Raw genomic sequence first — 13,357 nt, forward strand, 5'->3', positions numbered from 1 at the left:
CCGACGACGGTGCCGGGTCCCAGCAGCCGCCCTACTGACAGCAATCAAACCAGCCCCACCTCTCTCAACTCCCTCCCCTTCCTCCTCCCTCTCCTCTTTTTTCCCTCCTCCTGTCCCTCCCTCCCTCCCTCTTCCTCCTCACTGCCCTCTGCTCCCCCCACCCCACGCCCCGCCCTGCGATTCCCTTCTTCTGTCCTCAAAACCTGTCTCGGACAGCTTCCCGGATGAGTTCGTGCGCTGGCATCGCATTTAGGCCCTGGAAAGGGGCACAGAACATTGTCCTTCTAATGGCCATCGCTCCACCCGAGCCTTCCCCAGTACCCATTTGTATCCCCCGTCCCCATGGTCTCCTGTGTAGCTGCTTGTGGAGAACCCTGCAGAGTGTTTGGGTCAGAAGAAATTTTGCCCCTCCTAACAAGCTAGACCAGACTGGGACCCTGCTGCACCCCTTTAAAATACTGTAATTAATGACTGTGCTGGCCATTCTTGGACCTCCTTTCCTTTCTTTTACCATCACATTCCTGCAGGCTCTTTGGGGAGGGAGGAGGAGACAAGGGAACACAGACTTGGTCCACTCTGATGGCAGGCAGGGCTTGTTCAGGGACTCAACCAAAGGCTCACAGACACTTCTCCCAGGCAAAGTATCCCCCTTGTTCATATATATATATCACAAGCAGACCCACAGACAAGGACAGACAGACACACACACACACACACACACACACACACACACACACACACACACACACCAGTACACACATACAGCTTACCCTAACCCAACTGCCTCTCCACTCTGAAATCTGAGGGCTCCATGGACAGACAGCAGGATCCAGGAATGGGTGTTCTGCCTACAACCTGGGCCTCCACCATGGGAAATGAAGGATGGAAAACTTCCCTGACATCCCTGAATGGCCACTTTTATTCAGGACAGGGAGGGCTAGGGATTGGCACCAGCTCTCACATCCACATTCCTTCCCTTCTCCATTCAAACAGGCATGACAGAGAAAAGTCAGACCCACAGGCAACTGGTCTCCCCTTCCTCAGACAAGAGAGCATAGCTCCTTAAGGAACACTATCCCCAGGCTGGAACCCTAAAAGCTGAGGACTGCCTCCCCCTTCTCTGCAGAAAACAGCTCCCTCCTGCTCCCTTCTTGACAAGATGAGATCCCAGTGTGTAGGAAAAGCCAGTTCAGACATCAAGAGCTTCTGGTACCAACTGTCCTCCAAGGCCAGGCATATCCTCAGGCTCCCTCGGGTGGAGCCTCCAGGTGCTGCACTGAGCTTGGAAAGGGGGGACTATGGTGTGTGTGTGTGTGTGTGTGTGTGTGTGTGTGTGTGTGTGTGTGTGTGTGTATCCATAGGGAGAGCCCTATTTGAATTTTTTTTTTTTCTAGGCAGCAAAGGAGCCTATGGGCTCTCATTCCTCCTCAGGCCTGGATTGAACCTGTGAAACCCAGACCAGCCATCTCTCCGCTCAGGTTTTGTGTGACACCACCCACCCATCAGTAAAGAGACGGCCTCCTCAGACAGATATGGTTTATTAATTCAGGCCGGAAGCACCGGGGTGCAGCAGATCAAGTTTGGCACTGGAAAGATCCGCAGGAAGGACAAACAGTTGCATGACTATTTGGGGGCACTCGGTCGGTGATTGGAGATCACCCCGCATACCTCTTCACCTCTGCCAGGAGCCCAATAGCTTCTCATGCCTCCCTGCTCCATTCCCTCAACGGATAAGACAGCGTGTATGGGAAGGGGGTTAGATTGAGATGGGTCACAGAGAAGGGATTCCAACAAGGGAATTCAAGACTGGAGAGGGTCCTAGGGTACTCGCTGGAGGAGGTGGGCCCCAAGCCATAGTTGGCCAGTGCTCTCGCAGAATGCCCACCTTGACCTAAACGGGGAGAGTAGGTGGCCTGGAGGAGAAGCGGGTCCGCTAGCTGCGAGTGTAGTAGCTGAAGTCGTCCTCGCACCCATCAAAAGGGCCAGGCGGGCTGCAAGCTTCGCCGCCGTCCGTGCCCTGCACCGAACGCTCACGCAGGCGCACCGCGTCGTACAGACCCTGCGGTGGTTCGTCAAGCAGCACATCGCGCTCAGAACGCGAGCGTGTAAGGAGGCCCACGTTACGCAAGAGCAACAGGACCGGTGCATAGAGCAGGTTGGCCAGGCCCATGCCAAGGCTGAGCTGCTCAAAGCCAAGCGAGTGAACGATATGGCCTGCCACGATGGGCCCAAGAGCATAGGCCACAGAATAGGAGATGTCAGCTATGGCATAGACGCTGCCATAGACTGATACGTGGCGCACGTCCACCAGGAAGGCGAGCGTGGGGAGCAGCGCCGTGTCCACTAACGCAATGCCGAAGCAGAGGCCGCAGAGCGAGACGACTAGCGGCGCGAAGGAGCGGCAGGCCGGCACGATGCACGAGCTCACGCCAATCACCGCCAGCCCGAGAGCGCCATACAGCCACTGCAGGTGTGGATAGCGCGCCGCTAGGCGCACGGTGAGATAGACGCCTAACACGTGCGGCACAAAAGCCGGCAGCCAAGCCATGCCCATCTCCCACTCGGATGCCGCCATTGTGTGCTTCATCCATGTGGCGATGGTGGGCTCGAGGAACGCAAGGGGAATGTTACAGGTCGTGAGCGCGCCGGCTACCACAGCGATGTAAGGGTCCAGCATGAGGCGATGGATAGGGGTGCCCACAGGCAGGTTGGCCCGCGCCCGAGCCGCAGCCGAGAAGGGCTTAGCCACCGCCAGCAGCAGCAGCGCGTCGAAGAGCGACACGGCAGCGAGCACTAGAAAGGGCACGCGTTTGCCGGCGAACTCGTAGAGGATACCCCCAAAGGGTGGCGCCACCAGACTTCCAAAGCTGATGAAGGCCAGCGCCACGCCCAGGGCACGACTGCGCTCAGGCTCCTCCGGATACTTGTCGGCGATCATGGCAATGCCAGACGTGTCCGCGAAGGCTGAGCCCAGGCCTTGTAGACTGCGCGCAGCGAAGAGCGTGGCATAGTCCTCTGCAAAGGCAAACATGACTGTAGAGGCGAACATGACGCCCAGGCCAATAAGCAGTGGCACGTCGTAGCTCATGCGATCAATGAAAGGCCCGCTCAAGGGGTTCACCAGAAGCTGCAGGATGGCCTTGGAGGCAAACAACACCCCTATCTTCACATCTTCACTTTCTGTAGGGTAGCGAGGCCGCAGAATTGATCGGGTAGACCCAGCAGCCGTCGGGGACGCCGAGGTGTTGCCCCAATAGGCACTGGCATTAGCCAGAGTGGGCGGCGGCAGGGTGGGTTCCCACACCTCAGAGACCAGGGTAGGGCTCTCGCTGCCCCCTCGCATGTGGGCGATATAGTCGGGAACAATGGGCACGATGACCATGTACAACATGTTGTCCAGTAACAGTGCAACGCACACGATGACCAGCACCAGGCGTCGCTGCCTCTGGGGCTCTTGTAGCGCGGCTCCCACCGCTTCTGACAGCTTGGTGGCCGCCGCCCGGGCCTGCCCCGTTGGCGCGGTGGGTTCCATGCCCCCACCCGCTGCTCTTCCGAAGACGCCTCTGCCGGAGTCGGGTGCCGGCGTCCCGCAGTGTAGAGGCTAGGGTATGGGACTTCGGGGGCGCGGTCTTAGCCGCGTAGCGCCCCCTGTGCTTCAGGTGGCTGTGGGGCTCATATCCCTGAGCTCAGAGAAAAGCAAGGACTGTCCCGCGCGGCGCCGCTGCTCTTAGCTGCTCCAGGGACCAGTTGCCGATGTTTCAGGTGCAACCGCGGAGGCGGGCAAGCAGAGGGGCTGAGGCGGGAGACTGGACGCGCGGTGCCCAGAGAACGCAGGAGCAGCCCCTGCCAAGCAGAGAGGCAGTGTGCGCCCGCCCAGGGGCATGCTGCCACCACCCGCCGTCTCTCCAGCCCCGCCGCCGCGCTCCCCACCCCGCGCGTCCGCTCTTGCCTCTTTCTCCGCCGCCGCCGCCTCTTTTTTTTTTCTCCTTCCACTTGGGGCTATGACGCGGTGAGTCTCGGCCCCCGAGTGATGCCCCGGCCACTGGCGTGGCTCATGCTAATGCGACGTCGTCGGGGCGGGGGCCAGGGGCGGGGCGCGTCCGGGCAGGGGTCCGCTTCCCAGATGCGCCCAGGCTGGAAGCCAGGGGAAGGGGTCTTGGGGAGCAAGAGTCCTAGACAAGCCCCTGGGGATGGGTGCGCCGTGGGAGGAACCGGCTCTCTATTCCCCCCAATTCTGGGACCTATAGGGGTGAGGCCCCGTTCTTCCCTACTTGGTAGGAGGGGTGCGGCAGCTGGTTCCCCGCAGCCTGGTGCGAGACGGGACAGCCGGGGGCTCTAGACCTCCTCCTCAGCCTGGACCTCGGCGCACAGCGGGCACGGAGCCCCCGAGGTGAGCCGTGCTGCCTCCATCTGTTCTCACAGCTGGAACGCGCAGCCGGGACCCTGGGGCACAGCGCGAGCAACCCCCCTCCTCAACCCCGCTCCCAGCCACTCTCGTCTCCCTCCTCTGGGAAGGGAGGGGGAAGGTACATAGACTTCAGGGTCTGATTCCGACCCACCTGCCCTTGGGCAGAATATCTTGGCAGCGAATTCCCGACTGTGCGCGTGTGAGGACTGAGGGGAGGAGTCGTTCCCTGCACCCAGGGTCCTGGACGTCAGCGCTAACCCTTTTTGACTCCCCCCCGCCCCCCCCCCCGCCTGGATTCTCCCTTTCCGCTTTTCCGGGCTCGGGTCCCCCTCCCATTCCCCCCGCTCCCCGCCTCTTCTCCCTTTCTCCTCTCCTTCTCCTCATTCTAACTCCTCCCAGGTCCTCTTCTCTCCAGACCAAGCCCTCCCTTGGCTCTGGCGAGCCTCCGCCCACTTTTCTGCATAACCCCCTCCCCCCAGCCGCCTCCAAGCCCTGAGTGGGCTCACAAGTGGTGTGGCACTGCTAAGAAGCCCTGCATGGACGCCTCTGGGGCTCACGTGGCAGGGCCTCCGCAGCTTTGCTGTCAATAGAGGCTCGAGAAGGCTCACCTTCCTTCCAGGAGGGCTGCACAGGCTGAGACTCCTGGTTTGCAGCCGACAAGCTGAGCAGATTAGGCTATGCGCTGGGCCCGGGGTGTCCTCAGACGAACTTTGACCCTAGATGGCATGTGAGGCCCGTGTTCCAGTCCACAGACTGGCAGAAGAGAGGGTACTAGTCAGCTGAGATGGGGCGGGGGGGGGGGAGTTGATGGATGGTGGGGGGAGTTGATGTTGAGATTGCAGTTTCTCTGTCTTCCGGAGTCAGAGGAGCCTTCAGATGCTTCTAGCCTTCAGATCCCAAGCTAGCATGGGATTCAGCTTCCTCCACCGTGCTTCCCACCGGGAAGGAGGCATCATGATAACTGGGCTCCAGAGGCAGACAGGATGGCTCCCAGCTCTGTCACTTACTAGATAAAAGTGCCAAGGGAGCTGTTGTTTCTTCCTTCTGCTCCCCTGTCCCTTTATTTATCAGTAAAATGGAACAGGAGTACTTACAGCTTAAGGTGTGGTACACACATAATGAGAAACATCAGTATTTGCCATTATTGTCAGAGCATGTGCTGCCTTATGTTCATGTCGTGGTGCAGGGTCTTAAGAAGAGCAGATAGATGCCAGGAGCATCCTGACTCCCTGGCTTATTCCTCAGATTGGGTAGGCATTGTGAGCCTGGGCTCTGTCTGGGCTGGTGGAGGATCCAGAAAGAACTGGAAAGCTGGCTTCTATTCTTTGGCTACAAGATGAGGTGATGGAGACCAGAACGTCAGAGTGAGAGGCAACAATCTTGTGCTCAACCTCTCAACCCACACATACAGGTGCCCATGAGAGGAAGAGAAACTCATCCATTTAGGATGCTGCCATCACATGCCCTGTGATGCCCCAGCTGCCCTTTAAACGAGGGAAGGAGCCTGAATATGAGGACAACCATGGCTGTGGGTGGCATCGGGCAAGGCACAGCCCCTCTCTGGTCCACCTGGCCTCTGTTCATTAAGAGGTCACCAAAATACACATTGCAGAAAGTATAGGAAAACTAAATATTATCCCTCCCCTTCGTCCATTGCACACTCTCCAGCGACTAGTTTTTCCTCAGCTTGCTTCATGAACTTTTGTCACCTCCCTGGCCCTCCAGAGTTTAAGAACTCGGAGCTCCTCTGACTTTTCTACAAAAGCCTCATGGCTTTTAAAAAGATATTCCCCGACCTACGTGGTCGTGATTGTTTATTCATATATTGTCACTCTGTCTGAATAAAATCAGGAGGCAGGATGAGACTGGAGGAAAAAGTTTTTTTTTTTCTAGTGGTTAATGGACAGTGGAATCTTCCAGAAAAGAAACTTCCCAGTGCTAGCAAGCAGCAGACTTGGTCTCCCAGCTCTCCAGCCCACATAATAATCCATAGCTGTTTCCGTGAACGAAGCCAATTCATTTCAGGACTCACACCCGACTCTCTGCTCCTCCATTCCTGTATGGTAGAATGCAGACTCACTTGCTCTGTGTCAGGACCATGTGTATCCTCTTCCTTTATCGTCCCTCAATTCTGGTACAGTGGAGATGCTACCGTCTCCCCTACATAGGAAACCAGGCACAGAGAAAGAAGCTGGTCACTTGCCCGAGATTTCTGGCTGTTGAAATGGTCTTTGTGCTGCCTCTCTACGCCTTGTGTTTCATGATGCCCATGTCACTCCATCTGCAATGTGGCACACCTTGGCGGGGTAAGGGCAAGAGGCAGATAAAGACGGGAAAGCGGAAGGTAGTGGGCTGGCTCCTCCAGGGTCCTTAAATGTTATTCTTTGCTTCTACGTAAAAAGGCAACAGCCTTTCCATCTGGACTGGGATACAGAGGTTACAGGTAGGGGAGGATCCCCTTCAACAAAACGTCCTCTCTCCTGGATGTGTCAGAGTCTGAGAACAACGTCCTTTCCAGGCCTAGGGGGTGTGAGGAGGGAAAAAAAAAAAAAAAAAAAAAAAAAAAAAAAAAAAAAAAACCGCCGGAACTGTCCATGGTGCTGGCCCGCTTGCTGCCTGGCAGCATTCTCCGAGGGCCCCTTCCCTGCTGTGTTCTGTGCCTGCGGCTTTTTCCTCACCCCAGTGTTTGGCAAGCTCCTGTCCCGAGACTCCTGCATTTGAGCATAACTTATAGACAAGAGTAAATTTCCTATTCAAACCTGGAGGAAAAAAAATAGAAACGTTCCCCTCCTCTCCTTTCTCAAACCGTTACTATAGGATACACACACTGTAAGTTGACTGACTGAGTGAAGGAATTTATTTATTAAACCTGTAAAAGGAGCTAGCACTGTGTCAAGCAGTGTACTAAGCATGAACCAAGTCATTCAATCACCTCACTAACATTCGTATTACCTTTCTATAATCAGGGATACTGCAGTGAAGTAATCCATCCCGGCCACATCGAGCTCCCATGTTCATGTCCTAGTCACGGTGCTATTTGACTGCATCAGGATAGACAGCATGAGGGACTGGCCACATGGTCTCAGGGATCAATGCTGGATCCTCAGTGGGGGCTTGAACACCTTCAGACGGCTGGTGGGCTCTGGGTGACAACCCTTCTTCTCACTTCATTCAATGGACACAGCTGTGGCTTTAGTCTGATAGAACCAAATCTGCTCCATTCTGGATCAGTGCCAAGGGGAGCCGGGTGGACAGTGGGGAGTTCTTGTGTGGGGGAGTCTGGGGAGGGTGGAAATAGAGTCATACTGCACCAGTGCCTTCTTGAGGTCATGGCTCTGTAGGTGCTGCTGGGGAGGGAGGGATGAGCTGTCCCTGCTTCATTTCTGAGATGGTCAAAGGGGCCACATCAATTCCAGAGCTTTCTGGAGAAATTCATCCCAGAGAGGAGAACTGCCTGAGCGTCTGTGGAGAAGCAGGTTGATGTGGTGGTTGGCAGTGTGTGGGCGGGGTGCTTACTCCTGATTTATTATTTCTTTGTCTCCGTCCGTGAGCACTTAAGTGCAGGCTTCGTTCCAATGACGCTCATGAGTCTCTGGATTCCAGCACGGGGTGGGGGTAGGGCAGAGTGTTCCTAGGCCCCGCAAAGCCTTCCCTCCCCTGTGTGCTGCCTTGGAGGGCCTCAGGGCTTCAGCATTACTTAATTAATTTAGGCCCCCACAGCCACATATTCTCAGACTCAAAAGAACAGAGTGGCCCGTGTCAGCCTTTCCCGGAAACCTGTGAGTCTGGTGGCTGGAAGCCAGAGGACTATGTGTCTGCCTGGCTGCCCTTGGCCAGCCCATCCTAGGGCCCAGACTTGGACAATATAGTGGGCACTGTCGAGCAAAGGACAAAGTCTTCTACACTGTGAGTAAACCCTGATCCGCTCTTCACAGCACCCGGAGGAAGGACCTGGCCAGCTCGTGGCCCTTTGACTTGGAGATACCTCACATGCATTCTGATAGGAAGCCTGCCCTTAAATCGCTTTGCTTTTAGCCCTCCTGTTTACTTTTCATTTCAATTCGATGAGTCCCTCAGGTTCATTTTCCTTTTCTAAAACTTGCCCTAAACCAGCACTTCTCAACTTGTGAGTCACAACCCCTTTGGAGGTCAAATGACCCTGTCACAGGGGTCACTTAAGATCATCGGAAAACACAGATATTTAAATTAGGATTCATAACAGTAGCAAAATTACAGTTATGAAGTAGCAACAAAAACAACTTTACGGTTGGGGGCATCGCCACAACATGAGTCACTGTATTCAAGGGTCGAAGCATTAGGAAGGTTGAGAACCACTGTTCTAGACACTCCATCTTCCCCCAAGACTGGGGCATTCAACAGCGCTCAGCTGGGCCCCTTCCCTCTTCCCTTGGCCAATGCATACTTGCACAACATAAAACTTATTTACCCTGTCAAACTTGAGGCAAGCCCCCAGCTTGTCACCAGAGCCCCCCCAGCACCCGGCACCTGGGCCTAGCTTCTTCGCCTGGCATAATGGCCTCCCAGCCTTCCAGTTCTCGGACCTTGCCTAATCGGCCCCAGCAGCTCACACCTGCCCTCTGGGAAGCCAAGAAGTTTGCTGTTGTTGTTGTTGTCGTCATCCTGGGACTGTCAGAATTATCCTGCCTCAGCTTCCCAAGTCCTGGCATTTGGGAGTCTGCCATGACACCGCTGGAGCCTCCCTCACGCCAGCCTGAGAACTCCTCGGAGATGGGCTCTGTTGGTTGGTTAGGGATTCTGGACAGCGTTGGCCACAGCACTTTGCATGGGAGCTGGCGGGTTAAGTGGGTTTCAAACTCACCTCTACATTTATTGAAATGAAAACAAACCACACAAATAATACAGGAATACGTTCTGCTAATGGAAATCGTAGTGTTATAGACGTTTATTCCCCTGGTGCCACTACTGTTTTATGTGTATTTCCAAGCCCCTTCTAAACTTTTCTATGCATAGATATGAGCTCATATAAAATTTAACAAACAACATTGTGCTTAGTTAAGTGTGTTTTAATGTGTGTTATATGTATGTCATTCTGAGGCTCTCTCATTTTCTACTTAACGTTAAGTCTACTTTAGTTTATACAAAGGGAGTTTGGTTTTCTCCCTTCCTTTAAAGGTTTATTTATTTTTTATGTATATGAGTGTTTTGCCTACATGTATGTCTGTGCACCACATGCATGACTTGAGCTCATGGAGGTCAAGAGAGGATTCCAGACCCCCTGGAAATGGAGTTACAGATGTTTGTAAATTGCCGTGTGGGTACTGGAACTGAACTCTGGTCCTCTGCAGAAATAGTAAGTGCTCTCAACTGTCCAGCCATCTCTCTAGTCCTGAGTTCAATTTTCTTAGCTGCTATTATACTGTGGGATTTTTTTGTTGTAAAAAATATTAATTCCCATTGACCTCCTACTTATAGATGTCCCTGGGTTTTTCCTGATTTGCTGGTGTTACAATGTTGCAATGAATGTCTTCCTCTACTTGTGGAGATGTTTCTTCCACTAGAAAACAAATAACTGGGATTGTCATACCTAACTCAGCAATCTATGCACATTTATTTTATTTCTTAAGACAGGTCTCTTATGTAGGTTGGGCTGGCTTGGAACTCATTCTGCAATCTAAGCTGGCCTTGAACTTAGGGAGGATATTCCTGCCTAGATCTCCTTAATGCTGCCTCACACTGAGCACCTTTTATACTTTGAGAGAAATTTCCAAATTGCCTTCCAAATTGTTGCATAAACCTTCACCCCAAACCCACGTCGGTGCCAGCGCTTGCTCTTAGCTGTCTTTTCCTTCTGTCAGTCTGATGGGAGACAAAACTCACTGTCATTTCAATCATTAAATGTTTAATTGGCTGAGAACCTTTTCATATGTTTATAAGCCATTTGCATTACTTCCCCCCCTCTGTGTGTGTGTGTGTGTGTGTGTGTGTGAATTGCCTGTTGTTTCACTTCCCTATTTTTCTTTTAGATTGTCCTTTTCTTCCCGAATCATAAGAATTATTAAATGTGCTGTCTTTGCCCATTGTAGATGACAATTATTGCTAAACCTTTGCTCTAGATTTGGCAGTTTATACTCTTTGAACAGGGTAAGTTAGAGTGGATGTGAGGCTGCTTGCATCAGTGAGAGCCCTAAGAGCCTCTTTGACAGGAGACAATTCAGGTTCCTTAGCTTGATGTAAAAGGTCCTCTATCTGATCCGCCCACTGCCCCCGCTCTAATGCAATGCCCAGATTCAATTACTGATTCTATCACCTTCTATCTCTCTGGAAAAACTTGCTCAAATGCTCTGGGTTTAGCAGCTGTCATTTTAAAACCCTTACAGAGTTGTTCCTTCTTTTAATAAGTTGTTCCTTCTTTGTGCATATCTAAACCTCTGCCCTTGCATAACTTGCTCAAGCTCACCAAACCTTACATACTGTTTATGCAATGGGTGCATTGGTGATGCTATAGATGGACTGAGCTCACAGATTGTATCCACCACTCCTGCTTTCCTAGATGGCTTAAACTCAACTTTTATGGTCAAGTCAACCTCTGAGTAAAATTGTTCCTCTGTGCTCTGACCACGTGCCTATCACTGTGTGGATCACATTACGTTACATCAACGCACGCTGTTTGCTCTAATAGAGTGTTACTTTTATAGCGGGATCTAAAGTAGCTTAGCCTGGCTCCTTGGCTGGCACAGAGCATGCTGGACAGATGACTGTGGAATTTGCCTATTTCAAAAAGAATTAGGGATTTCTCATTTTTCTAAAGTGCTGTGGAGCCTGAAATAGACTAGGGGACACTTAGGGAGAAGAGGACATATCCCTGAAAAAAAAAATGCCCCAGATACACATTGGGAAGAACCAGGAAACATCTCCATAGATGGACTGTTTCGGGAAGCTAAGTTTCAACAGGAAACTGCATTTTACAGTCTAGAGTTGCCTTTGTCGAGAAAACAGAAGATAAATAGAGGCTGTTGGCCATCTCTCCTAGACACCGAGGCCTGCTGTGATTGGGAAAGAGGTCTGATTAGGCACCATCGCTTTCATTTTTAGTCTTGAAAAGTGTGGATTTGGGGCAGGGCCTCTGGAGAACAGGACCACGGGCCCCTTCATGTCCTAGAAGGAAGCATCAACAGTGTGTAAATATCACCAAGCACAGTGCGGTACAGTGGCGTGGGAGGCTCCTTAAATATCTAAAGAAAGGGCTGGTGTGGAGCTAATACCTCTGAACAGGTAGGTAATGGCCATCTACCAGATATGTTCTGTTAATTTAGGCACAGTGCAAGATTGTCGTCTGGAAGCCTCTGAAATTCGGCTCCTTAGTGTGAATCAGTCAGTGGAGAGATAAGGAGAAAGCCCCCTCTAGTGGCAAGATGGTGCTTTGCACAGCCCGCGCCTCATGCCCATCAACCTCACTGCAGTCTCTGACCTGGGAACAGAATCCAGAGAAGGCATTTTTTTCAATGGGTCTGTTTTTTTTGTTTTTTGTTTTTAATTTTTTTAAAAAAAATTTCTAAGTGTCCTTCCAAAAGTTTCTGGCTTGTGCCTTGTCCAGGCAGGTCCACTGAGAAAGAGACCAGCAGCAGAAAAGACCCCAGCCATGCCCAGGGCCAGCCTAGTAGAAGACTTTTCCCCTTACTAGCTTTTTGTCCAACCACCCTCTGGGAGGTTAGTCCCCCACAGTCCACTTGACCAAGTTCAGATGAACAGCACAGATGTAGAGTGATGCACCCAAACCACAGACAGTCTGACTTGCCCTCTGTTGCTCAGCTGCTTGGTCCTGTATCTTCAGTGCCTTAGGATTTCATGGGATTCCTCTGTGGGCTTCCTTAGTCCTTCATAGGCAGGGTTATGGAAATTACGGCCAGCAAAGAATCAACCATGCAACCAAAGAGACCAGAGAACTTTATTTAATTTGTACACAGGCTGGGAGCCAAGCTCAGGCTTTGAAGAAGTCCAGCAGCCTCCCATAGTTTCTTGCAGCATCCAGAAGTCAGGCAACAGTGTGGCCTCCTGAGAGTGGTCTCTACATCCCATGTCTATCGAAAGAGATTTCTGTCGTAGTTAGATATGTTTACAGAAACAGCAAAAGCAGGAACCAATGTTTTCAGGTAGATGTTTTGTAGGTAGCAATAAAAACCATGCAAACATTTGTAGGTAACAATTAAAATAATTGCTTCCAGGATTGATCCCTTCTTTTTGCTCTGCTTCCTCTCAGTTGCTTAACTATACCTCTTATTGTTCCAGATCTGCTTGCATAGTAATGCTATCCCTCATTTAATAGTATGGAGTTCTTCTTGGTGGTCAGCAAATCTGGGGGACTATTTCTGCAAAAGAGGCTACCTGGTCTCTTATTGTCCCTAGCAACTGGACTACCTGTTCCATGTCTTGCATCACTTTTGTGGCCAGTTACTTATATTGGATCCCAGGGGATGCTATTCCTTCAATACCAGTCTTTACTCCCAATGCTATTCCCAAATCTAGCAACAAAGGTACAACCTGAACAACTCTTCTGATGCTTCCACGTGCTTCTCCTGGTATGGCAATCGGCTGGGGCATCCCAAGAGGCAGGAAAAGGCAGTAGTACTAGGCTAGGACTTGACAAGCCCAGGAGCTAAAAAGTGGCATCTAGAAGCCCTATATGACTGTCTATCATATTGCTAGGGCTTGGGAGTACAAACGTCCTATGTATGTATGAGCAACACTTGGACATCAGGCAGTGAGGGAATTCTACAACAGGGCAACATATGCCTTCTGACTGTTGGCTAGAATATAATGTTTTCCTCTGGCAACAGAGATTCTCAGAGAGGATAATGTCATCTGAGTTTTTAATGTAGTGGGTCTGCTAAGTAACAACCATGTCAATGGGATTGTGACCCTGCTATATAAGACCTGAACAAGCCCTGTAGAGTTTAAGACTCTGACTGG

General features: G+C 51.8%; 1 protein-coding gene across 1 annotated transcript; it reads right to left on the reverse strand.

Annotated features, from left to right (window-relative positions):
• Positions 1-1,933: 1,933 nt before the first annotated feature.
• Positions 1,934-3,532, reverse strand: Slc18a3 (solute carrier family 18 member A3). The gene has a single exon (XM_059273059.1). The coding sequence runs from the start codon at positions 3,530-3,532 to the stop codon at positions 1,934-1,936; it is 1,599 nt and encodes a 532-aa protein (XP_059129042.1).
• Between the last annotated feature and the right edge of the window lie 9,825 nt (positions 3,533-13,357).

This window comes from Peromyscus eremicus, chromosome 9 (assembly GCF_949786415.1).
Source record: "Peromyscus eremicus chromosome 9, PerEre_H2_v1, whole genome shotgun sequence".
Classification (NCBI taxonomy): domain Eukaryota; kingdom Metazoa; phylum Chordata; class Mammalia; order Rodentia; family Cricetidae; genus Peromyscus; species Peromyscus eremicus.